General features: G+C 35.9%; 1 protein-coding gene across 2 annotated transcripts in view; it reads left to right on the forward strand.

The window, feature by feature from the left end:
* SPATA5 (spermatogenesis associated 5) overlaps positions 1–26,133 on the forward strand; it is a 70,455-nt gene that overhangs the window by 5,883 nt on the left and 38,439 nt on the right. For both annotated transcript variants that reach the window (XM_008579891.1, XM_008579892.1), the window contains exons 3-9: positions 655–812; positions 5,175–5,233; positions 5,851–6,495; positions 7,608–7,737; positions 8,066–8,122; positions 9,865–9,988; positions 12,224–12,479. In XM_008579891.1, coding sequence (XP_008578113.1) covers positions 655–812; positions 5,175–5,233; positions 5,851–6,495; positions 7,608–7,737; positions 8,066–8,122; positions 9,865–9,988; positions 12,224–12,479 — 1,429 coding nt within the window. The remainder of the gene's footprint in view (positions 1–654; positions 813–5,174; positions 5,234–5,850; positions 6,496–7,607; positions 7,738–8,065; positions 8,123–9,864; positions 9,989–12,223; positions 12,480–26,133) is intronic.

Raw genomic sequence — 26,133 nt, forward strand, 5'->3', positions numbered from 1 at the left:
CCCCCCCCCCCCCCCCCCCCCCCGTCAGGGAATGTGGGGGCATGGGGTGGCCACTACTGCTGCTGGGGGCTGTTGCTGCAGGCTGTTGCTGCCAGGATCCCTGGGACCCTCTGCAAGACTGCCGCCACTGCTGGACCTGTAAACTTCTGCTGCCGTCGCTGAGGACTGAGCTCGTGTCATCTGACAGTGGCTCCCTGATCTTTCCCAATTACCTAGCATGTACCTGCCTGTGAGGGGTCTGGTGACCCACTCTGTATGATGGGTTTGAAAGGTCTGAGCCATAATTCTGACAATATAAATGGAAACTTAGTATAACTAAGATAATGAAACATTTTGGCTTTAGTTATGATTTGCCTTACTTGACAACTGGCTTAGTCCTGTAGCTTTACACGTTTTTACTGTGGGATCATTCCTGATCTTCACAGAAAGATGTAATATATATTAAAATAACTTTTTTTGTGAACCCATGTAATGTTTTATTTTTTTTTAATGCAGTTTATCTTGTTGCGACTTATGTCAGATTATAACTCCTCTGGCATAAGGACTATGTTTTGCAGTTTCATGTACTTGGTTGTGCTTAGCATTCTGCCTTATAAATTGATAATATTCTATGAACATTTATTTTCTAAAATTTTATTTCCTTTGTCTTGGCAGGTTTATACAGCCTGGCCAGTGTCAGGATTTCCTGGAGGCAAGGTTGGCTTGAGTGAAGTGGCACAGAAGAATGTGGGCGTGAGGACTGGTGATGCCATCCAGGTCCAGCCTCTTGTGGGTGCTGTGTTACAGGCTGAGGAAATGGACGTGGCACTGAGGTTTGGCTCTTTTCTGTTGTGACTGTCTGAATCAATGCTGCCTAATAGAAATATAATGGGAGTCACAAATGTAAATCACATGTGTTATTTTGGATTTGCTCGTAGCCACATTTAAAAAGTAAAGAGAAACAGGTGAAATAAATTATATTAGTTTATTTTTTTTAACCAATATATGTAAAATCTTATTTTTCTACATAATTGTAAAAAAATTTCTAATAAGATATTTGACATCCCTTTTTTCAAACTAAGTATTCATAATTCAGTCTGTATGTTACACCTGTAGGACATCTTAATTTAGCCACATGTGGTTAAGTGGCTGGTGGCCTCCTGTATTAGACAGCATGAACTAAATGAGTACTATGTAATTTATGGACTAGGGATTCTCTCATGTCCTGTGATTAGAGTATGCCCTGACATTTTAGGTGAGAAGAATTATTATTGGTGAATATTTAACATTGTTTTTCATCTTGGCTTACAATGTAATCAGGACTTCTTATATTTCTTATAGTTGTAAAGAAAGGGGTACAACACTGTGAGTAGACAAGAAACAAGTTTTGATTAAGAATTCTCAAGCAAAGAACCTGACTGTATATTTTAACTCGTTGGGTATTCAGTCTAGTAAAATGAACGGTCATTACTATCAGATTTTTAAATAGTCCCTCACTAAAGACATATTGTTTGAATCAACCTATCAATATGTACAGTCATGTGCTACATAACATTTTGGTCAATAATGGACTGCATATATGAGGGTATTTCAAAAAGTTCGTGGAAAGATTCATATTATCTTTATTCTACATTTCCATGAACTTTTTGAAGCGCCCTCGTGTATTAGTACATTTCTGTTGCTTATAACAAAAATACATGGAAACTGGTTGATCTATAAAGAAAATAAAGTTTATTGCTTACAGTTTCTGAGGCTGGGAAGTCCGAAGTCCTTCTGGTGATGACCACAATGATCCCAGGAGTCTCACATTGCAAGATGGTAGAAGCAGAGAGAGACAGATTCTCTTCTCTCTCCTTTTAAAGCCCTCAGAACCATGCCCCTGACCACCATTTTTAATCCATTCACTACAGCATGGTCCTATAATCTAATCACCTTTTCAAGGCTCCACCTTTCAATTAGTATAATAGTATTTCCCAACCTCTTAACAGTCAGAGTGGGGGCCAAGTTTCTAATACATAGAACTTGGGGAACACAATTCAGGCTTCAGTGAGTTTTGGGGGGACATAATTCAGTCCACTACTCCTCGTCTGACTGTGGCTAGCCTAGGTGTGTAGTAGGCTATACCATCTAGGTTTGTGTAAATAGACTATGATGTTTGCACAATGACGAAATCATCTAATGACACATTTCTTAGAATGTTTCCTTTTAAGTGATATGTGATTATAGTTAAAAGTATATCTTCAGGATTTTGACTCAGTGTGCATATTACAAGTCTTATCAAAATTCATTTAAAAAAAGCATCAGGCTGGCCAGTTAGCTCAGTTGGTTAGAGTTTGTGTTGATAACAGCAAGGTCTAGGGTTTGATCCCTGTACTGGCCAGCTGCCCCTCCAAAAGAAAGAAAATCCTGTAAAAAAGCATCTTTTGGTACTTTTATGTTACCATAATAACAATTTTGGTGATGTACATACACTGTATGTAAGAATCATAAAACATTTTCTAGTCATTAGCTTGATTTTAAAATGTTTTCTTCTCTTTTGCTACCTTTTTGTTTTGTTTTGTTTTGGCAGCTGGCTGGTAAGGGGATCTGAACCCTTGATCTGTGGTATTATAACACCATGCTCTAACCAACTGAACTAACTGGCCAGCCCTGCTACTTTTGTAGATTCTAAGCTTGAGTTTTGGCATATTTTTTCCTTTAAAAACAGGGGAATGTTTTCAGAGCCTGTAATAACAATTTAATGGACAATAAAAAGCAGAAAGGAAAAGAGAAGACAACGTATATTGAGCACCTGCTGCATACCAGATGTTTTGTATATATTTCATACACATTACACGCACATGCATGTGTGCACTCACATACTCCTATTTGTGCTTTTTCTTCTCTCATTTAATCTTCTAACACCCTGCAAGGTATCCGTATTCATTGCTTTTTTAACGGTTGAGGAATTGGACTCAATTAGAAGAAGTAACTTGCCTAATATTTTATGGAGTAGTTAGTAGTACTGCTCAGATTAATCCTCAGACTATGTCTGAAAACATTGCCACAGGCAGCAGTAATCAGTTGACTGGAATTAGCATTTATGATAATCTATGAACTAGTCTGACCTCTTGAGGGTGCAGCAGGCTTAGGTGAATGATGATTGCCTATTGTAGAGGACTGTATATGTTTTAAATGGAAGCTCGGTTTTTAATTTAAAAAATTTTATATTTTAAATATGACAGCAGAGTGTAGACAAGAAAGCTAATTTTCACTGGGGAAAATCAGTAATTTTAATCTTCAGTTCTACAGTTGTAATTGAAAATTTTTGCTAGTAATGTTAGAGCTCCTTCTAGTGGAATTGATTTTATCTGCGCCTATTCGTTTTTTAAAAGCAAAAGTGGTTGAGTATTTTTACTGTTTTGTAATATCGTCTATTCAAAGTTTAATAAATAAAAGCAGTTTAAGTATAACTGGATTTAGAATTCTATAAACAGAAGTAAATTTAAGCATTTAAGGAGATACAATTTTCTCATTGTTTATACATGTATTTGTTTCATAAAATTTCCTCCTTGTTCCATTTCTTTCTTGCTCTCTCTTTTATATGAATATATAGTTGATTCTAATTGTTTATGGTAGTTATATTCTATTAAATTCACCTTGAATACTGTTAGTAATTACTAAACTGTTGTTCCTAGGGAGAAATAGGTATATATACATATCTTACATAGATTATGACTTTAAATCCTTAAAACAACTCATTCCGATAGGTTCTATTTTCTTTATTTTATGAAAGAGAAGAGAGGTTCAGACATGATAAGGGACTTGCCTGAGGCTTTCCCATTATAGGTGCTGGCTTCAGAGCTGGAGCTTCTTGCCTACGCTGCCCTGTCCTCTATCATATCCATTTTATGGTCATCTCTGAATGAGCTGAAACAAGAGGCAGAGCGTCACCTTGTTCTACCTCATCTGGGAATGTGGGTGTTGGGTGACCCAAATTTTTCATGGCTGTGCGATGTCTACTATTGACCACAAATGCTCTGCAAGTATTGATTTTGGAGTACAAATAAATTCTAGCAAGTAGGTGAATTTGCAAATACAGCATCCACAGATAGTGAGCATTGACTGTATTGTTTTATTACTGATAAATTGATTGAAGAACAAGGTTTAGATTTTGACCAGGTGGGCTTGCAAATACATCTCCCCCTGAGCTAAATAATCATTCCCCTCTGCTGGTCCCTGACAGAGCCTGGACATCTGTGGGCTTTCTTTTCTGATATGGGCTGCTTACACATGGAGCGGGAGGAAAAATTCTCATGTTCTGAGAACTCTCCAAGAGCAGGTTTCTTTATAAGTGCAGTGATATTTAGGTGTGCTACTTCTTGTGCTTAAACAAGCAACTCTTACTGGAAGATATGGTTATCAGGAAGAAGAAGGTCTCATTTTTTCTCAGATATGCCCTTTCTCTAGAATAAACTTTCATTGTAATTTTTACTCTCCTTTTTCCTACTTCTACTTCTTTCAATAACATACTATGTAGGATTTAATTTTCTTAATAATTTATAAATTATACAAAGGGAATGAAGTAAGCTATTAATAAAAGCCTTTCTCCAAGCTAGACAGGTTAAGAAAGGGACTGAATAGTTTAGGCCAGTGTTTTAAAAATGTTTTTAACTATGACATATTATAAAAAATACATTTTTTATCATGATTCATTATATATGCATACCCACAGTGCACATATACATACACATGTGTATCTGTATACATGTTTGTGTATAGATATGTGTATGCTTGTATATATATATATACATGTGCATGCTTGTGTACATATGTCTATAAGAAATTAATGTTATAAAAAGCAATATTTACCCTTTATATGTGCTATCTACTCTGACATTTATATTCTGTTAAAAAATGCTGGATGTGACTGACTGAAATGATTTCATGACCCACTAATAGATAATACCCATATTTTGAAGAAAATGATTCTAAACCACTAAGGCACCAAATTGCAAATGATATTTTCCTGTTTCTAAGAAGTGTCTGAAAAGTGTAAATCATCCCAAAATTGTATAAATCATTTATTTTCATATTGTAAGTTAATTATTTTGATTAGGTCTATATTGTATAACTATGTACATGTCATTTTATACCACAGTTATTTTCTGGTGTAACTGATGCTGATTTCTATCCCCCTCTCCGTCCTTGTACAGTGACAAAGACATGGAAATTAACGAAGGAGAACTAACTAATTGTATTCTGAGAAAACTAGGTGAGACAAATATTTTATTTTCTTTAATTTTAAGCAGCAAGGCAGCAGCAAATAAAATATAGTGTCTTCAAGGTCTTCTATACATAGTAGTTTTCTTCAAAATAGCTTAGAGAATATTCCCCTCAGTGAATTAATATCCTTTTGAGATAGGGATGTGTTACTTTTCCCAGTTAACTGATTTGCAGTTGTGCAGTGGAGAAAAATATATAACCTGTCTGTAGACAGAGTCAGGGGTAGAAGCGAGATGTTTTAACCCTTGTGTTCTTGCACTTTCAAGTGAGAATCACTGTCTTGGAGTGTTGGTATAGGTGTACCATTTTGGTTTAGTTTATTATTGAACATGGAATTCTTGTTTTTTGATACAGTTGACAAAATCTTAGGTCTATTGAGTGTAGAGGATTTTAAAGAATCATTTTGTACTTCTGTCTCTAGATAGTGCTATATCATTGGAGAGTATTAGGTCCTCTATTTTTCATGGAATTACTTTATTAGTACTCCGTCTTTGATTTAGTCTTTTCAGTCATGTAGTTTTGTTAATAGATGAAATAAATTGCTATTTAAACATTAAACTGGTGAAAAAAATTGAGCTAACGTGTATTTAATAAATTGTTTTCTAGATGGCAGGATTGTTTTACCAGGCAACTTTTTGTATTGTACATTCTACGGACGACCATGCAAGTTGCAAGTGTTGCAAGTGAAAGGGGCTGATGGCATGACATTGAGAAGGCCTCAGAGTGACTCTAACACTGATGCCCAGGGAATGGCCTCTGAACGGTCTAGCATGGAAACCAGTAGCCTGGATGTATCCTTACGGCTAAGCCAGTTAGATCTGGAAGAGCCCTGGAACCCAGCATCAAGAAGTACTCCTTGTAAACCAGTAGATGACAGAATTATAAATAAAACCTGTGACATTTTGTTGGATGTTTCACAGAGCCCTGGGGATGGCAGTGGACCTGTGCTAGAGGAAGTCACAGGTCTTAAATGTAGTTTTGAGTCTGCCAGAGAAAGAAATGAGCAACTTATCAATGAGGAGAGACTGCTAAAATCCACCACCATGGGAGCAAAGTGCAATACTGATACTTTTTATTTTATTTCTTCAACAACAAGAATCAATTTTACAAGTATTCGTACAAATTCAAAAGAGCAAGACAACCAGTTCAAAGTAACTTATGACATGATAGGAGGCTTAAATAGTCAGCTGAAAGCAATTAGAGAAATAATTGAGTTGCCTCTGAAACAGCCTGAACTTTTCAAGAGTTATGGTATGATTTTTTCAGTTTTTCTCACCCGATAGTTTTTTTTTTTTTCCTTTTTGTCTTTTTTTCGTGATCGGTAACGGGATCGCAACCCTCGGTGTCACGCCCGCACCGTGCTCAACCAGTGAGCGGACCGGTCTCTATATGGGATCAGAACCCTCGGCGGGAACACCGCCGTGCTCCCAAGCGCCGCACTCTACCGAGTACGCCACTGGGCTGGCCCTCACCCGATAGTGTTAAATTCAAACAACAAAACATTTGGCCAATTCCATTTATCTAATGATTGCTCACCCTCTTTTCCTGTTTTTATTTCCTGTGTGGTAGGTATGGTAAAAGGTGTTGGTTGCTTAGGGGGATGCCATTTAAATGAGCAATTTTCTGTGATTTGGTTTCCTTAGATTGTAATGTGAGTTAGTGACAGCTTTGTCTCTTCAGTACCATATTTCCACAGTTGCTTGTATTGGATCTAGAATAAATATCTTGTCATGCTAAATCAGCTGAAATGACTAAAGAAATAAACCATTCCAATATATTGGATAAAACTTCTTTGTTAGGAGATGTAGCTATGTGCAGGTCTCCTTGCATTGAAGCAGGTAGTCAAGGGAGTGACTTGACTCCTAGGAAATTCGGGGCTCCCTCTGTATGTTTACTGCCCAGATATACTTGGTATATACTATCTCTCTCTACTTTTTCCTTTTTCATGAATCTTTCTGTACGTGAAACGAACCCTTGGATTGACATTTTGCTAGTAAAGTTTATACTTTCCAAGATAGCCAGTTGGAAGAAAATTGGATTGGTGGCTTCTTTTTGTCTGCCCATGTAGTCTGGGCTTTGTTTTCAGATCATTGAATTGTGCAGTGTGGGATGGGACAGTAATGTGGGTGTCCAGACAGTTATTACCGACATACTTCCCCTGTTTTGTTCAGAGAGAGAGACAGTCATTGCTGTGGATCAGTGTGGGTGTGGGGGCAGAAGGTCTGACTAGTACCTTAGTTTATAACCATGAGTTATAAAATGTAAAGGTAAATTTACATTTTATAACTCATGTTTGAAGTCTTATGACATTTATTAGAAACTTAGTAATGCTGAATTCAGTGTCCTCTCCTTTTACCATCTAGGAATTCCTGCACCTAGAGGAGTGTTACTCTATGGCCCTCCAGGTACTGGAAAGACAATGATTGCCAGGGCTGTTGCTAATGAAGTTGGAGCCTATGTTTCTGTAATTAATGGCCCTGAAATTATAAGCAAGTAGGTATATGATTAATATATGATTAATAGAGCAAACTTAATATATATTAATTATATATTAATATAAATATGTGATTAAGAGAGCAAACTTAATATGGTTTTTTAAAGTGGCTGTGTGGTATTGTCTCCAGATATTTTATACATTCTAAATGTATAAATTTGCTTTTTAAATTCGTTTTTTAATATGTATAAAAATTAAGTTTGGAAACTAACTTTTGAAAGTAATTTAAAGTACTTTAGAAATTTTGAAAAGTCAAAATTAGCTGTTTTAGACAATGCTTTAAAAAACAATAAGAAATGGTTCTTAAATGTATTTTATTTGTTACAGATTCTATGGCGAGACGGAGGCAAGGTTACGTCAGATATTTGCTGAAGCCACTCTACGGTATTCCTTAGTTTTAAATGTTTTGGAATTAATAGTCAGGGCTGTATTAATCAAAGTGAGATACTAGCACTTTATACAAAGCATAAAGATAGTACAAAAATTATACTGATAGCACTAGAAATAGATTATAGGTCTAGTGAAATTCTATCTAAGCTATTTCTAATATTGTTTTGGAAGTTTGATAAATGGGTTACTAAATTACATAAAGTAGAAGAATTAAGACAGAGTGTTATTTGATAAGTAACGTGACCTTGCTTGGGCATGTGAATCTATGACTTTCTTTAGTGTACTTAGGCATATCTAGTATATGTAGTTCCCTAAGACTATATTATCATACCCTTTTATGCTTAAAACTTGTTATACTTTGCTTCAAGGGACAACTCTTTTGGCTTTTAAAAACTTTTTATTGATTATTCCTGAGTTTAAGCTACATTGTTACATCGCAGTGAGCATTAGAGTATGGTCAAATGTAATATTATTCATAATATGGCTATGCCTCTTCTGTTGTTCTATTATTTAACATCATAATTACTGCTCTTTTATCACAAGAACTGTCATTTAAAAAAATGTTCCCCCATGATAGTAGATGAAATAAGTAGTCTGTAGCTCCAGTACTGAAAATTTGAGAACCAGTGCTATACCTTATTGTTTAGTATGTTTTTGTTTGTTGTTATTTTCATGGCAGTTGAGGTTTCTTCTTGTGAGAAAATTCACATCTTTTTATGGGAGAATCAATCATTTTGAAAGTTCTTTTTGTATTAGGTTAAAAAAAGAAAAGAAGACATTTCTAGTTTATATCCTTTGGGATTTAAACCTGTTACAATACTGTTGCTTTGCCTCACATCGATTTATCACCTCTCTTCCCCTGGGTGATGGAGCCACAAAAGGATTACTCAAAGCCCATTTCTTCTGAGCAGTGAGAGATCCCAAAGGGATTAATTTCCTGGAATCCTCGAGAGAGGTGTTCCTTCCTTTGGAAATTAACCACGAACTGGGGTTCTCAGCCTACATTTATTCTCCAGACCAGGAAGTTACAGGAAAAGAACATAGGTGGGGTTTAACAATAGAGGCTGGTAACATCAGTGAAACAAGCAAAGTGACATTCCATAATGCAATTTGCAAAAGGTTGAGTTGATCTACCAACAAAAGCTTGATCTTAGCAAGCACTGTTTTTCCCTAAAGCAATTTCCCCAGTATTTTACATATCAGTCAAGTGACATGTCTGGCCTTGAGCCAGCAACTTTGCTGTGTTACAAAGACTTTAGCCTGAGGAAAGTTTCCTGTCTTTTGCAAGGTTAACATTTCTATATGTAATTCCAAAAGGTTAGGCTAAACCTGAGACTACAGGGCTTTGGAAAATAGGCCCTGTGAAATACATTTGCTTTATAAATGTTGGTGCTCTCTACACAATACCTCTGACTTCATCTTCTAAATTGATCCATTCATTACAGTTCAGTGGGCATGAGTGGGAGAGTTCTGCCAGGGATAGACTCTAATTTCATGAGCAACAGACTCTTCTTTTAATTGAGGGCAGATAGACTAGAATATGAGGTTGATGAGTTAATAATTTGAGCAAGAATTATTGTCAAGATTTTTCAGCTTAACATTCTAGATGCCTTTTTCTGTAATGTTATTAAGTAAATCCTAAATTTGGTGTGTTGCATTTTAGTTAAAAAAGTGAACTGTGTAAAGTTTAAAATTAAATATAAATTAGAGATTTCATTGTACTTGTTTGTTTTTAGGCACCCATCAGTTATTTTTATTGATGAGCTGGATGCACTTTGCCCTAAAAGAGAAGGGGCTCAGAATGAAGTGGAAAAAAGAGTTGTAGCTTCACTCTTAACACTCATGGATGGCATTGGTTCAGTAAGTACAGCACTAATGTTGATTCTGTGTAGGAAGGAGTTGGTTCTTAGTAATGTATATATAGTAGCACAAACTATCAAATGTGTCTGAGTCTTTGGGTATTCTAGGATAAGGCCATAGCAACTAGAAGAAAGACCTATAAAATAATTTGCTTCAGTAGATAACTTAGGAACTGCTAGGACAACATAACCTGGCATGTTTTTTAGCATACAAAATAACATATCATGATGGGTTTCTTTTGTGATAAATGGTATTGACTTAAAAACCTGAAACAATCAGTGAGGAAGATTCAGTAATTAAACTTTAGAGGATTTTATTAAGAAATTTTGTAAGTTTTATTACTCATTTAAATATCAGTTCTTTCTGTGCTTTGTGCTAGGCAAGTGAAAGGAAAGAAAGTGAGAATAGTATATATGTGTTTGTCTACATTTACGAAGAATTTACTCATATTACCAGATTCTCTGATAAGGGTATACCTTCTTGTATTATGTAATTATATGAAAGGAAGGTCCATGGGACTAGTAGAGAAGTGGAATGAAGGAAAACTCTGTCAAGACTGCTGACATCCATTAACCAGAAAAATATGCTTCTTATGCTAGATTGTAAATAACTAAAGTTTTTAGAATCTTAGTATGTTAGAACCAAAAGAAATTTTAGAAATCATGTGTAGTCCCAAGTCCTCCTTCTGCTCACTGAAAACTGGATAATTAAAATTTATTTTTACTGCCTATTGGTAGAAACTGAACATGTGAAAATAATGCGAAGGTTTGGTGTTAAAGTCTCTATTATTTACTGACATGTGTTAAGAATTTTAAGGGTCCACAAGTGAAAGGTTGTCACCTGGTAGAGTCAGGATGACCACCTGATTCTCATTCTTGGGGCAGTACCTAGGTGTGATTGTCATGTCCAGGTTTGGTCTCAGCTTATAAAGTTGGATAATTCAGTATTGTTAGTATGTTGGAGATGGTGGACCTCTGAGGACTGACCCATGATAACAACACTCATAAGGGACTGATATATAAACTGGGATGCCAGTTTTGTTTGTTTACCATAAGAGATGTAACTATTAAGCAACTAAATATCTTTGTTTATGTGTGACTGTGTTTTCACCCTGAAGGCGAAATACATGTAGAAAGCTGTATTATAATTAAAAGGGTCCTTGGTGAGTAGGAAGTCAGATGGAGGCTCAGTGTTGGAGGATCTTAATCACCATATCAATCTATTGCCTCTTTCTTCACCACTGGGATAAGTCTGCTGTGGATTGGTGTTCTTCTTGAGCAGGACTGGAAATGTGTGATACTGATGTTTTCCTGAAAATATTTGAGGGCTTATGTTTGTTTTTCTGAACTTGTAACTTGTTGATTTACTGTAGTCCATGCATTTTCTTTTGGCATATCCAGTGTAATTGATTAGGTTTGAGTTTTCTTACATAAATCACATTTCAGTTTTGCATGTCTGTATAAGATTACATTTGGGTCATCTGAGTAGAATACTGGATAATTTCTGTAGGTGGTTGATCATGATTATAGTTCTTCATTTTTTGTTGTTCCTAATTTCACTTTCAGAGAGTAAAATCCAAATATATTTGAGTGTGGTCAATATTCAGATATTGGTTTTACAAGGATACTTCAAGAAGTTCATGGAAAAATAGAATTAAAAGATAAAAGAATCTAAGAACTTTTTGAAGTTGTTGTATTGTTATCCATACTCACGTTTTTAGGAATTTAAAAATTTATCAAAATAGAAAATAGTCCATATGTGAAGAAGACTTCTTAGACGACTTCCTAATGGAGCCTTGTTCTATTTGAGTAATATGTAGGTCATAATCTTTGCTTCCAAATAGGGGAGAAGAACTACATAAAATAATTAAACAAAACAACTATATGTTGAGTATGAATGTTGTTTATGAGAATGGAATAGTTAAGATGCTAGAAGTGAGGGAGACATCACTTACAGTAGATGGAGAGGTAAGTATTGGAAAACTTTCTAAGTGAGGAAGCATTTAGGCTAAGCTTTGAAAAATGTGTAATGAAAGTAATAAATGTATAATAAAAATATATTACTAATAAAAGTAATAGATGGTAATAAAAGTGTAAGGGATAGGACTTAGTAGCCTTGACTGTTAGATTCATTATCCTTGTCCATATAGCCAGTGCCCACTTGCTTTTTTTTTTTTTTTTCCTTTTTTTATCTTTTAGGAAAATATGTAATTTTATTTTTATTTCATTTTGTTAGGAAGGAAGTGAAGGACAGGTGTTGGTCCTTGGGGCCACAAATCGCCCTCATGCTTTGGATGCTGCACTCCGAAGACCTGGACGCTTTGATAAAGAGATTGAGATTGGAGTTCCTAATGCTCAGGATCGGCTAGATATTCTCCAGAAACTGCTTCGAAGGATACCCCATTTGCTCACTGAAGCTGAATTGCTGCAGCTGGCGAGTAGTGCTCATGGATATGTTGGAGCAGACTTGAAAGCCTTGTGTAATGAAGCTGGTGAGTGTGATTTGTTGTGGTGATGGACCTTATTTACATACTGATTATTTATTTATTTATTTATTTATTTATTAAAAAGATGACCGGTAAGGGGATCTTAACCCTTGACTTGGTGTTGTCAGCACCAAGTGAGCCAAGTGAGCTAACCAGCCATCCCTATAAAGGGTTCCGAACCCGTGGCCTGGGTGTTATCAGCACGACACTCTCCCAAGTGAGCCATGGGCTGGCCCATTTATAATTTATATCTCACTTATCTTTTAATGGAAATAGCCTTATTTTTTCTAATCATGAATATGTATTGATGGAAAAAACCTAGATGATTCAGAAAACTATAAAGAAGAAATAAAAATCACTCTTAATCCTACCTCCTAAAGATAACCACTATCATAACGTATATCCTTCCAGACATTACCTAAGTACACACACATGTAAACATGTACACACACACACATGCATAATCTGATACATTGGTGAGAGTATTGATGTTGACATTATTTATTGATATTGTGCTATGGAAATTAGGGAGATTCTGCAGGAGAATCACAATTTTTCTTAAGGAGCAGCCTCATATTTGTTGAAGTGCTGAAAAAGTACTCAGCAAAACCCAAGAATTCTATGCCACAGAGTGTGTGATGGTGATATTTTAGTGTGAAAATGTTTAAGGGCTGTTATTAATCATTTACCTCCTTGACTTTAAGAACTTCACCATGGCGTAATGGTAGTTACTTTGAAAGCTCTTGAGACCTTTTAATGTTTGCACAGTTTCTCAGAGTAATTTTGACCATGTAAAATGTATTCAAATCAGGGCAGTTTTTATAAGTTATTAAGATATTTGATCCAGCAAGTAAGAATTTATTGAAAAAACTCTGATAGCCTTTTTTTTTTGTCCTGAGAGGATGTGTTTATTATCTAGTAACCTTTAAAGACTGGGCACGTACCTCAAAACATCTTTGGTTTGCTAGAAATCTTATGATTCTTAAATTTATTCTCTTCTCTTTGTATGGGCATATGTTTCTAAGTCCTTTTACACTCTGGAGGAATTTTTTCCAGTTGTGGCATTCTGCTGTTTCAGTTTGGACCCATCGAATGTTTTTCTAAGTTGTTTTAATGAAAGTTTAACCCTTAAATATAGGTAATGGAAGAAATTGAATTCTTGAATTGGAAATTTGGTTATTTTAGATTTATTTCAGAAATATGGTAATTTTTACTTAGAAATTGTTGATTTATAGTCGTCTAATTTAGTAGACCTTGAAGACCCTTCCGTAAGCTCTTTCATCCTTTTTATCTGGCCTGATGTGTGTAGGGAACGAGGTTAGAGGAAGAAAAACAGGTAGGAAGAGAAAACTTGGATGAGATATTTAGGAGTCTTTGAATATCTTACTCTTGCTGGAGAAAATCAGTTTTATTTTATTTTGTTTGATCATTACCACAGTTTCTAGGTTAGAGGACTCACAGTTGGGGGAGATTGCAGGATGTGTAGACTACCAAGGCAAATGTAAACATTCTTTCAATATGTTATGGCCTAGGACTCAGTCCCTTACTGTCTAGTTTCTTTGCTGCTTCTAGCTTCACAGGGAATGGTGAGCCTGGTCATAGAAATGAATTCCTTAGGGACCAAAAAGCAGAAGTATCAGTACATAACTTTGCTTCTTTCATTTCATTAGGTGATAATGAAGAGTCTGGATTACTGTGTAGGTATTTCTTTGGACTTGCAAAAGCATTTAGGCAAGAATTCAATCTTTAACATCATCAGACATTTTTTGACATTTTAATGCATTTCATGCACTCTAGAAAGCTCTGGGATTCTTTCTTTCCAGAAACATACAGTCCGATGAAAGAGAGATTTGCAAACAAGTACTAATACAGTGATGAAGTATTCATAAAAAGATGGAAAATGTAGTGATTTTTCTTATGGGGAAAGGAAATGCTGCGGTTGCATAGAAAAAGTGACAAAACTAAGAAGCTTAAGGAAAAAGTGGGAGTTCTTGACCTTGTCCTCTTGGCCTTGGTGTTACAACACTAACCAACTGAGGTAACTGGCCAGCTCCCCAAAAAAGTAGTTCTGTAGGCAGGCAAGTGAGAAGGTGAGAAAGGGAAATCATTCCTGCATTTATTTAATCTTCCCACCAGCTCTGCGATAGAAGTACTGGACTCGAGCGGTATCACAGAGGTGAAATTTAAAGCCAAGGTCATCTTACTTCAACTCCATGGTCAAAATTAAATAAAACATGGATTTTTTTTCAGAGTCGTATAAAGCTTTATGATTTAATTTTAGTCTATGAAGCTAAGGATAGGATCAATTTATAATGTAGAAAATATCCAGGTATTGAACTAATCAATAGTCAGGAGGTTAGTCAGGGCTTTCTCCAGTATTCTTAAAAACAATGCTATAAAGCAGACTAATGTCGATTGTGAAGTACACTGCATTTTCTCATTGGGACAGTTTTATCATTTCTGACTAAAGACTTGACCTTGAGTAAATTAAAAATTTGGTTAATAATGTGACTCAGAAGGAAAACTAAAACAACTCTGAAATTGTAAGCATTTAGTACAGTAGAATTATGCTCCAAGTGCTACAGAATGGACATAAGTGTATCCTACTTATTGAACATACTGTGGTATCCCCTTATACTATGATGTGTGCATCTGCATGGGAAGACAAGATTGATCCATATGGTAATTCAAACTACTCTCTTAGTTTTAAATAAAAAGCATTGAGCATTTAATGTTGCATCTCCTAAATTTAGAGGAGTTAGTAGGTGATAATTTGAGTGGCTTTTAAAATAACTTGTAAAATAACTTTTAAAATAACTGCATAGGCAAGTTCAAACTTGTACTTTTTTAAAAATATGGTCAAATTTCCTTGGGAAAGTGGAAGCAGTCGCAATCATTATACTGATTTTAGAATCACACACACAGAATTGTTTTTTAAAAAAAAATAGTCATGGTAATATCTTAATATTTGGAGGCAATATTAATGACTTCTGGTACATAATAGGTGCTTAATAAATATTTGATCAATTAAATTGAAGGAGAATGAGAAGTAGGAATAAAAGCTGGGAGACGTAATTATTACCCCACCCCCATCCCCATTGATTGGGGTGAAGAGTATTTATTAACCTCAGAATTGAGTTTAGTTTTGTTTTTATTTTTTATTTATTTTTTTGCAGGGAATTTAAGTAATAGTTTAATCATTCATTCATTCCTTCAGTATTTTTGAGATCGTTCTATGTGCTGGGTGATGGGGATACTAGAGATGACCAACGATCACAATCTAGTGGGGAAAGCCACACATACGTAGAGGGATAAACCACAATTCAGTGGGATATGACAGAAACAGAAACAAAATAGCACAGATGAGAGAACATCCAACTTTCCCTGTAGATTTGAGAAACTACTTTCCATATCTACAAAACTTCCCTTGTTATTTTCTGAATGCTAGGATATTATGATATGACAGTTTTGTATTTATATCAAATTGCAAAGTAGTTTTGCCAAAGATAGCTGGCACTCCGTTGATTCTCAGTAAACATTCTTTAAATGAACAAATGAATGTATTATAATTTATCGTGACCATGTCTTCTTCTTGTCATGCTATGTAAAAAGACTTCTATTTTATCCTTCTCTCTTTGAGTAGGATACTTTTTAAAAAAATTTATTTTTATTGAAGCATAATTGATTATACATATTTTGGGGGTTTAATGTTGACTACCATCACCTGTGTACAACATATGTTGTTCAAATCAAAATTATTAGCTTATTCATTATTACAAATCATACTTATTCTTTATGCCTCTTATCCAGTCTTTCCCCATTCGCCCACATCCCCCCCACCTCTAATAACCATAGATTTGTTCTCTCCTTCTGAAAGATTAACGGTTACTCTGTTGATTTGTTGCCAAGATGATCTGTCCAGTGCTGAGAGAGGGGTGTTCAGGTCCCCCAATATTATTGCAGAGCAGATGCTTCTTCTATTACTCTGGAATGTGCTTCGTGGAGAGAGACGTCCTTTTTTGGGGGGGGCCTTCGCTGGTGGCTGTCCTTGTGTCAATGCAGTCAAGTGTCTGGCAGGCCACCTGCATGGTGGCTGTGGCTACTGCTGTGGCATCTAGCCACTTTTGCAGCAGCTGTGGCTTTTGCAGTGTCTGTGGTGGGCCACTCACATGGAAGTGGTGTTTTTGGCATGCTGATTGCCTGGTTGTAGGCAGGAGAGGTGGCACTTGGCTCCTGCCTCAGGGCCCTAGGTGGGCCCTGTGGCAGTAGTGTGCCTGGTTGTGGGAGGAAGTCTTGGCCCCTGGTTCTATCTGTTTTGTTTTTATTTTTCATTTATTCTTTTCTTTCTTTCTTTGTTTTTTTTTTTTAAGTTATCATTATACAGTGTAATTGATTTTCATGTCCCTTTACCAATTTGTCCCTTTCGCCCCTCCTTCTTCCCCTTTCCCACACCTGGCAATCTCAGTTCTGTTCACTTCTCTTAACAAGTTCAAAGAATTATTGTGGTTGTTGTATCTTTTTTTTCCCCCTTTTATTTATTTCTTTATTCATTTATTTTTATTAGCTCCCACATATAAGTGAGAATGTGGTATTTCTCTTTCTGTGCCTGGCTTATTTCACGTAATATAATTTTCTCTAAGTTCATCCATGTTGCTGTGAATGACAGAATTTCATTCTTTTTTATACCAAATTGGTATTCCAGTATGTAAAAATACCACATTTTCCTTATCCACTCTTCCAATGATGGGCATTTAGGCTGGTTCTAAACTCTTGGCTATTGAAAATAGAGCTGCAGTAAACATGGGAGTACAGGTATCCTTTCAACATGATGATTTCCATTCCTTTGGGCATATACCCAGCAGTGGGATTGCTGGGTCATGTGGCAGTTCTATCCGTAGTTGTTTGAGGAATCTCTATACCATTTTCTGTAATGACTGCACCATTTCACGGTCCCACCAACAGTGTGGGAGGTTTTCCCTTTTTCCACATCCTCGTCAGCATTTGTTATTCTCAGTCTTTTCGATATTAGCCAGTCTAATTAGAGTGAGATGATATCTCAGTTTGGTTTTGATTTGCATTTTCTGGATGCTGAGTGATGTTGAGCATTTTTTCATGTGTCTGTTGGCCATTCTTATATCTTCTTTTGAGAAATGCCTATTCAGCTCCTTTGCCCATTTTTTAATTGGGTTACTTGTTTTTTTGCCCTAAAGTTGTTTGAGTTCCTTGTATATTCTGGATATTAATCCTTTGTCGGATGCATATTTTGCAAATATTTTCTTCCTGTCTGTTGGTTGTCTTTTTGTTCTGTTAATTGTTTTTTTTTGCTGTGCAGAAGCTTTTTAGTTGGATATAATCCCATTCATTTATTTTTCCTTTTGTTGCCTGTGCTTTTGGGGTCATATTCATAAAGTCTGTGCCCAGTCCTGCTTTCCAAAGTGTTTCCGCTATGTTTTCTTTTAGGAGTTTCATACTTTCAGGTCTTATATTCTTTAATCCATTTTGAGTGGTTTTGATATATGGTGAGAGGTACAGGTCTAGTTTCATTCTTTTACATATGGATGTCCAATTTTCCCAGCACCAATTTTTGAAGAGGCAGTCTTTTTTCCCCAGTGTGTGTTCTTGATGCCTTTGTCGAAGATCAGGTGGCTGTAGGTGTATGGGTCACTTTCTGGATTCTCTATTCTGTTCCATTGGTCCCATGTGTCTGTTTTTATGCCAGTACCATGCTGTTTTGGTTACTATAGCTTTGTAGTATAGTTTGAAGTCAGTAGTGTTATGCCTCCAGCTTTATTTTTTTTAACTCAGTATAGCTTTGGCTATTCAGGGTGTTTTGTTGTCTCATATGAATGTTAGGATTTTTGTATGTTGATTTTGTATTCTGCAACTTTGCTGAAATCATTTATCAACTATTAGAGTTTTTTTGTAGAGTCTTTAGTCTGTTCTCTATATAGGATTGTATCATCTGCAAACAGGGACAGTTTGACTTCATCTTTTCCAATCTGGATGACCTTTATTTCCTTCTCTTCCGTGGTGGCTCTGGCTAGTACTTCCAACACTATGTTGAATAGGAGTGGCAAGAATGGGCATCCTTGTCTTGTTCCTGTTCTTAAGGAAAAAGCTTTCAACTTTTCCCCATTCAGAATGATATTGGCAGTGAGTTTGTTATATATGGCTTTAATAGTGTTGAGATACTTTCCTTCTAGACCCAATTTATAGAGAGTTTTTAATCATGAAATGTTGAATTTTGTCAAATGCTTTTTCAATGTCTACTGAGATAATCATGTGGTTTTTGTCTTTGATTTTGTTGATGTGGTGTATCACATTTATTGACTTGAGTATGTTGAACCATCCTTTCATCCTTTGGATGAATCCCACTTGATCATGGTGTATAATTTTATGTATGTGTTGCTGTATTCTATTTGCTAATATTTTATTGAGGATTTTTACATCTATATTCATCAAAGATATTGGCCTGTAGTTTTCTTTTATTGTTGTATCTTTGGTTTTGGTATCAGGTGATGTTTGCCTCATAGAGTGAGTTTGGGAGAATGGCCTCTGTTTTAATTTTTTGGAATAGACTGTAGAGAATTGGTATTACTTCTTCTTTAAAGGTTTGGTAGAATTTGGCAGTGAAGCCATCTGGTCCTGGGCTTTTCTTTGTTGGGAGACTACTGATTACAGCTTCAATCTCTTTGATTGTTATTGGTCTGTTCAAATTTTCTGTGTCTTCTTGGTTTAGACTTGGTAGTTCGTGTAAGTCCAGAAATTTGTTCACTTTTTTGGGTTTCTATTTCATTTAGTTAGTCTCTGATCTTAATTATTTCTTTCCTTGTACTAATTTTGGGGTTGGATTGTTCTTGTTTTTCTAGTTCTTTGAGGTGAAGTGTTAGGTTATTTGCCATCTTTCCATCTTCTGAATTAAGCATTTTTGTGATAAACTTCCCTCTTAGTACTCCTTTTGCAGTATTCCACAAGTTTTGGTAGGTTGTGTCATTATTTTCATTGGTTTCAATAAATTTTTTAATTTCCTGTGTAATTTTTTCTTGGACCCATATGTTGTTCAATAGAATGTTGTTTTATTTCCTTGTATTTTTATAGTTTCCAGAGTTTCATTTGTTATTGATTTCTAGTTTTAATCCATTGTGGTCTGAAAAAATTCATGAAATAATTTCAGTTTTTAAAAATTTGTTGAGACTTGATTTGTGATCTAACATGTGTTCTATCCTGGAGAATGTTTCATGTGATGATGAGAGAATGTGTATTCTGTGGATGCTGTATGAAATGTTCCGTAGATGTCTGCCAAGTCCAATTGGTCTAAAGTGTTGTTTAGATTTTGTATTTCTCTGTTGGTTTTTTGCCTAGATGATCTGTCCAATGTTGAGAGTGGGGTATTCAAGGTCCTGCCAGAGAGACTGTTTCGTTTTTAAACACCTGTTGAGATTTTTCTCTTTCTTCTCTGTTGCCTTCAGAGATCCCTGCCTTGTGCTGAGGGAAGAACTTTAATTATTGCCACCTTTATAAGTAACAATGAACAGTTTTAAGTGTCGTGTAATCCTAGGAAATATAGAACAATGAGGCTGCCTTAAATAACTGCTGCTATTTTCTTGAACATTTCCAGTCAGTTTTTGCCTCCCCACTGACAGATTTCTTTGCTTTTGCTCTCACTGTGGACTGTACATTTTGTTTAAAACAAATGCTTTTCAGGAGGCATTTGTGTTGTTCACCATTTGTTCTGTGCTAAAGTGGAGTGCTTGTGAATGCCCACTGGCGTATCAGAGTAGTTAAGGCACCTTGACTAGATTTGTGAGGTTGGACAGTAAGAGACACCATCTCCAGTAGATGTATTTTTGGGTAGCTAAGTTAAGTCTGTCTCTTTCTATTATTTATTCTTACTCATGGAATTCATGTTCATTTCACATATGCTTAATTTGGGACTGATCACTTAACATAGAGATTCTCAAACTTTGTAGAATTTACTAAAACAGAATGCTGGGTCCCATCCCCAGAGTTTCAGGTTCAGTAGGTCTGGACTGGTACCTGAGAAGGTCTACTAAATTTCCAAGTGATGCTGATACTCTTGCTGCAGGTCTGAGGACCACACTGTGAGAGCCATTGACCTAGGGCATTGCTTCTTAAACCTCATTATGCATCAGGCTCACCTGGGAAAGCAGCATACACACAAACACTCTCTCTCTGTCTCTCCTCTCCCAGCTCCCTCCCGCCCTCCTACACTCTCTCTCTGTCTCTCTTTCTCTCTCTCTCACTCTCACTCTCTCTCGCTTCTCTCGCTCGCTTGCTTTTGCTCTAGCTCTCTTCCTCTTTCCCTCACTCCCTCCCTTCTCCTCCCCCTCTACCCCTCCCTCCTTTTATCCCCCTCCCCACCCCCAGGTCCGGGACTACACTGTGAGAGCCATTGACCTAGGGCATTTCTTCTTAAACCTCATTATGTATCAAGCTCACCTGGGAAGCAACACACATACAGACTTTTGCTCGTCTTTTTTATGCTCACACTCACATTCCTACCCCATACGAGGGAACTTCAGAAAGTTCATGGGAAGATTCTTATTATCTTTTAATTCTGTTTTTCCATGAACTGTTTTTCCCTTGTACTTAATTGAGTAAGGGAGGTGGGGAACTAGAATCAAGATTTATAATGTTTCCCAAATGATTTTGAAAAAGCCAGTCTTGCACTTGCTGTGAGCAAGCATTTGAGTCATTGATTTAGGTGAATTGTTCTCCAACTTAAACATATGTAAGAGTCACTTGTAGAGGCTGTTAAAACATAGTTCTGGGCTCTGTCCAACTGATTCAGTAGGTCCACATGGGGTCCAAGAATTTGCATGTCTAACAAGCTTTCAGGTGATGTCAGTGCTGCTGTTCCAAGGACTACACTTTGAGAACCACTGGTCTATGCCAGCCTCTACCCAATTTTGAAGATTCTCTGTAACTGATTTAAATAACTGGATTAAATTCAGGGATATAATTCTCTGACTACCTCTAGTAGTGTTGAGTTTCTTCCCAGAGTTTTTATGTGATCATAATATACTATTCTAAACTATATCATGTAAGTCTCCCACTCAAGTGAAAATGAATGTCCAAGTTTGTTTTGCAGGTATATGTAATAGTTCTGAATAAAACTTAAAAATGGCAAATAATTCTGAAAGACAGAAAAGCCATAATTAAAGAAACAGTTAAGAATGAACAATTAGGAATAAAAATAAGAATCACACACGTGTTTTTTCTAGAATATTTGCTTTTGATTTGTGGATCTGAGTGTTTTTTGTGCTTTTTGTGTGTTCTCTCTCTGGTTTTCCCTCTTCCTGGACAGCCATATAGTGGAGGAAGTTCTGCCTTTTTAATTAAAGCTGTGTATCGATGTCTGCCAATAGCATGAGTTGAAGTGATTCTGAATTTCATAAAACTTAGTGAACTATGCTTCCTGATTGTTTTTGTAGTCTAAAAGTTATTGTTTGTGGGATGAATAAAAAAATCTCTGTAGTATACATGTAGATTGTGCCTGCTTTTCCAGAGGATAGAAGGTTTGTAATCTATTCTATAGTTTTTAAGAGTGATACTGCATCATTTGCAGTGTACTTACTCTCAACTTTTCTAATCTTTTATTTGTTTTGCTAAATATTTTCCCTATCTTTCAACTTTATTCCCATAATAAATATGAGAGTTGGAAATACTACAGTGATTAGTGTTGCTTTCAATACTTGGATCTCCTGTTATCTGAGGAGATAAAATGTTTAGTGTTGATGGTTGGGTGTGAAACTTATTTTCAAATGTGATCTTTTCTTTGTAATTATTTTATGAGCTAGAATGTGATTTGATATGTAGTGACTTGTCCAAAGACCTAATGTTTTGTGGTTCACCTTTTTAAGCAAAGAGCAGATGCATTATGAAATGTTTTATCTCAAGTGGACAAGCTGTTTGCCAGCTAGACTCTAACACATCCTGACATTTAATGTCTGTGTTTGTATTTCTCCTAGGATTAGGCTGCCTTTCTAATAAATTGGTTGCATAGCCTTTTATTAATTCCCTCAAAATTTATAATGTTTTAAATCAACAACATAGATAAGCATATTGCACTTTTTTGGAAAATGTGAAATGTTAATTATGTAGCAGTGACATGAATTATATAAACTCTGTTGAATGTTAGAAGATGCTTAGCAACAATGTTTTCCAAATATAGGGATTTATTATAAACTTATCCTTCTAAGGCTGCCTGTGCCATTTCAGGAGAGTGAATATAAATAGAGCTTGATTTCTTCAAGAAGTGGACTCAGTCATTTGTTTAGAGTGAAAGGAAGTTTTGCTTTGCATCTCTAAGAATTTATCTTTAGTATCCCTGTTGATTACACGTCATTTCAACATGTGCATACCAAATACTTGGGCTTTCATAAGATAACATCACAGAACAGGAAGAATTAAAACTCTTATTTAAATAATGATTTTGTCATTTTAGCACTTAGATAGGTCTAGTAACAATACTGAATCTAATTATTGTAATGTTTTTTGAGATGGAAAATTTTATGTTTGTCCAGAGTTCTGAGATATTTGTAGCTCGTTAGTCCTCTCTCCCAACTCCTTCCAGTTTAACAGGAATTTATGGAGCATCTACTATGTACACAGCAGTCTAGCTCCTATGAAAGGTTCTCTTTCCAACACTTTTGACCATTTCCTGAATTCTGCCAATGTTATTTTCTAAGTTAGAATTAAAATATTGATTCTGTAAAAATTCAGTTTTTTAAATAAAGTCCAGGGAAATAATGGGGCTTACTGGAAAGCTTATGATGAACTGTAGTTTCAAATGCTAGCATTATGTTTTATCAGCTGAGAGACATTGGGCAAGCCATTTGACCTCTTGAGTTTGTTTCTTCACCAGCTAAATAGGGATAAAGAATTCTTATGAGGTTTAGTAATATAGCCTGGCAGTGGTGGTATAGGGTCCTTGTGTCACTTCATATCTCTTTTTCTTTCTTTGCCTCTGGAAAGCTAATACTAAAACTTTAAAAAAAAATTTCGTGTTTTATGTCCATTTATGCATTTCTCTGGTAGAAGTTTATTTGAATTTTGGCAATATTTCCGATATTTTTTGAAGTATTCTTGGTTGTCCTAGTATTAGAGATATCAGGGAAATCTGACAGAATCACTGACCTTGCTAGAGTAGTGATTTTTACTGAATTTGGATCAGTAAAAGTCTTACCCATCAATAAAATATGCAGTCTAGAGATAGATACAGCTTGTTTTGGAATAGCCTTCTTGATACATTTTCTTGCTGAAATTGGGAGCTGTCATGTCATACATAGGCAAAGTCGTAGTCTTCTCCCTCTCCTACCCATCTCATCCCACATGTGAGTTCACCGTAGGCCTGCAGTAGAGCCACAGAAGTAGGGAATACAAATTAAGTTGATGTATGTGTAATTATCGTCATTCTAATTAATGCATTTTGTAAGGGAACATATATTTATAATTGTAGCTGCATAAATAAGCAGTAATTGTGCATCGTATGTCATAAGACAATGAATTTCCCACTTTTTTGTAATTCTGAAATATAGTGATAGAATGTTATATTTGTGATGTTGGGATTTTTCCTACTGCATAAGTATTATAGATATTATATAAGAGATGGAATTTTTTTGTCAGTGAAGTGTATTTTAATATTTCTTTTGCTATTCATTTGAAATGTCTGGAGCTGAATGGTTTGTTTCAGAAAAACAGGTGGTATTTTTGATTCTGTTTAAGCTCTAAATGACATTTACCATTTACTTTGCTAGTGGAAAATTTTCTGGGTTGTTTTGCCAAGACTATAAAAGTATAAAAGTTGAGGAAAGGTTTTCTTTCTAATTAAAACAGTCACAAAAATAAAACCAGTCTATCTAAATAAAAGTTATTTCTAAGAGTTATTCTTGATTTCTTTTTCTTTTACTCTTCCTTTGTCAAATCCTGTCTGCTCCATTTTCAAATTTATATAAAATTTGACCTCTTAAAAATAAAAATTTTTTTTTTAACTTCTTTCATTGTTACCACTATAGTTCAAACCATCATCATCCCATGTCTGGACTATTGAAATGCCTTCTTTCTGCCTGTTGTTCCCCCACCTCCTGTCTCTTGTTATTCTTTGCATTGTCTAACTTGCATGACTTTGAATTGCAGGTTTTGGAGGTAAGGAGAAGTTTGGGTTAGAGATAAGGGACTTAGGAGTTGTCAGCAGTTACATGGTGACTAAAGCCATAGAAATAAATGACATCACTAGGAAAGAGTAGAGTTCATTCATACATTTATTGAGCCAGGAACTGCACTAGGTGCTGGGGCTTACCTCAGTGAGTAAAACAGACTTGGATCCTCTCTTCATGGAGCTCAGGATGTACAGGGAAGTGCAGCAGCTTAACAGGCAATTACAATACAGTGGGTGTTGGGTGTTACGGGAATGATCAGGGAAGTTTCAGAATGCTAATGAGGAGAGAAGAGTCTTGGGGAATACCAGAACTCAAAGATTGGTTTGTTAAAAAAGATCTAGTATAGGAGACTGAGGAGTGGCTAGAGAGATGGAAAGAGAACTCAAAGAAGGTGGTAACTCAAATGAAATGAGGGAATCTTTTCAGGGAGGAAATAATGTAGTATTGTTAACTCTTATTGAGTACTTGAAATTGCAGAGTATCAGTACCTTACACGAATTAACGCATTTCTTCCTCACAACAACTCTGCAAGGTTATCTTTATTTTGTAGTTTAGGAAACTTATGCCAGGAGGTGAAGAAACTTTCCCAAGATCATACATGTAATAAATAGTGCATCAGAGATAGACAGTGTTAGAGACCACCATGACATAAAGTGGTTAGTTTCTTACCTGGGAGGTCATGGAGGCCTTGGAAGAGGGAAGTTCTAATGGGGGTCTGTGCGTGGCTACTAGATTGCAGTAAGTTGAGGGGTGATTGAGAGTTGAAGGAGCAGAGATAGTGATTGTCAATTATTTTTTTAGTTTCACTAGTGTGCTATTTACAGTTTATATGCCTTCCATAAAAAAGGGATATAGTTGGCCCGCCTTCCCCCTTTGCTGCCACTCCACCCCTCAGGTTAAAACAAAACCAGAATATGTATTCCTTCATTATTTTCTCTTACATGGGCTCTGCTTTAGTCTACCTAACTGTGGATCTTCATCCTCTCTTGGCATAAGAATTGTATTCTAATCAACATTTTTTTTTTTTAAACTCAGCATTTTAATAAGATTGATAAGCCAGATAGGTAAGTAATTTGATATTAAAATTTGAAATTAAAAGCTATACTCTTAGGGAAATTTGTTAAAACCTGGGAGTAGCGAAATGAATTAATTTTTATGTTTTATAATTGGAATACCCTTTCAGATAATTTAGTAGATTACTTTATTTCACGGAGGTTGAGAGACTCCAAGCTCAGGCAGTTAGTGAGGTATAGGCCTTGGTCCAAGATTTAGTTCTGGAGACCAGTGTGCCTTCCATACTGCCATTACTTTTTTTAAAAGCACTTTTGAAAGTGGTGGGTTCAGAATAGACTAGCCTCCTGTGATCAGTTCATTATAGCAGTCACTTATAAATGAAGTGAGAACCACAATATGTTCTTTGAGGGTGTTCTGTTTGATTTCTTTAATGAACAGTGAGAAGTGGAACTCTCTTAGTGATA

This window comes from Galeopterus variegatus, unplaced genomic scaffold, assembly GCF_000696425.1.
Source record: "Galeopterus variegatus unplaced genomic scaffold, G_variegatus-3.0.2 Scaffold1974, whole genome shotgun sequence".
In the NCBI taxonomy this organism is placed as follows: Eukaryota; Metazoa; Chordata; class Mammalia; order Dermoptera; family Cynocephalidae; genus Galeopterus; species Galeopterus variegatus.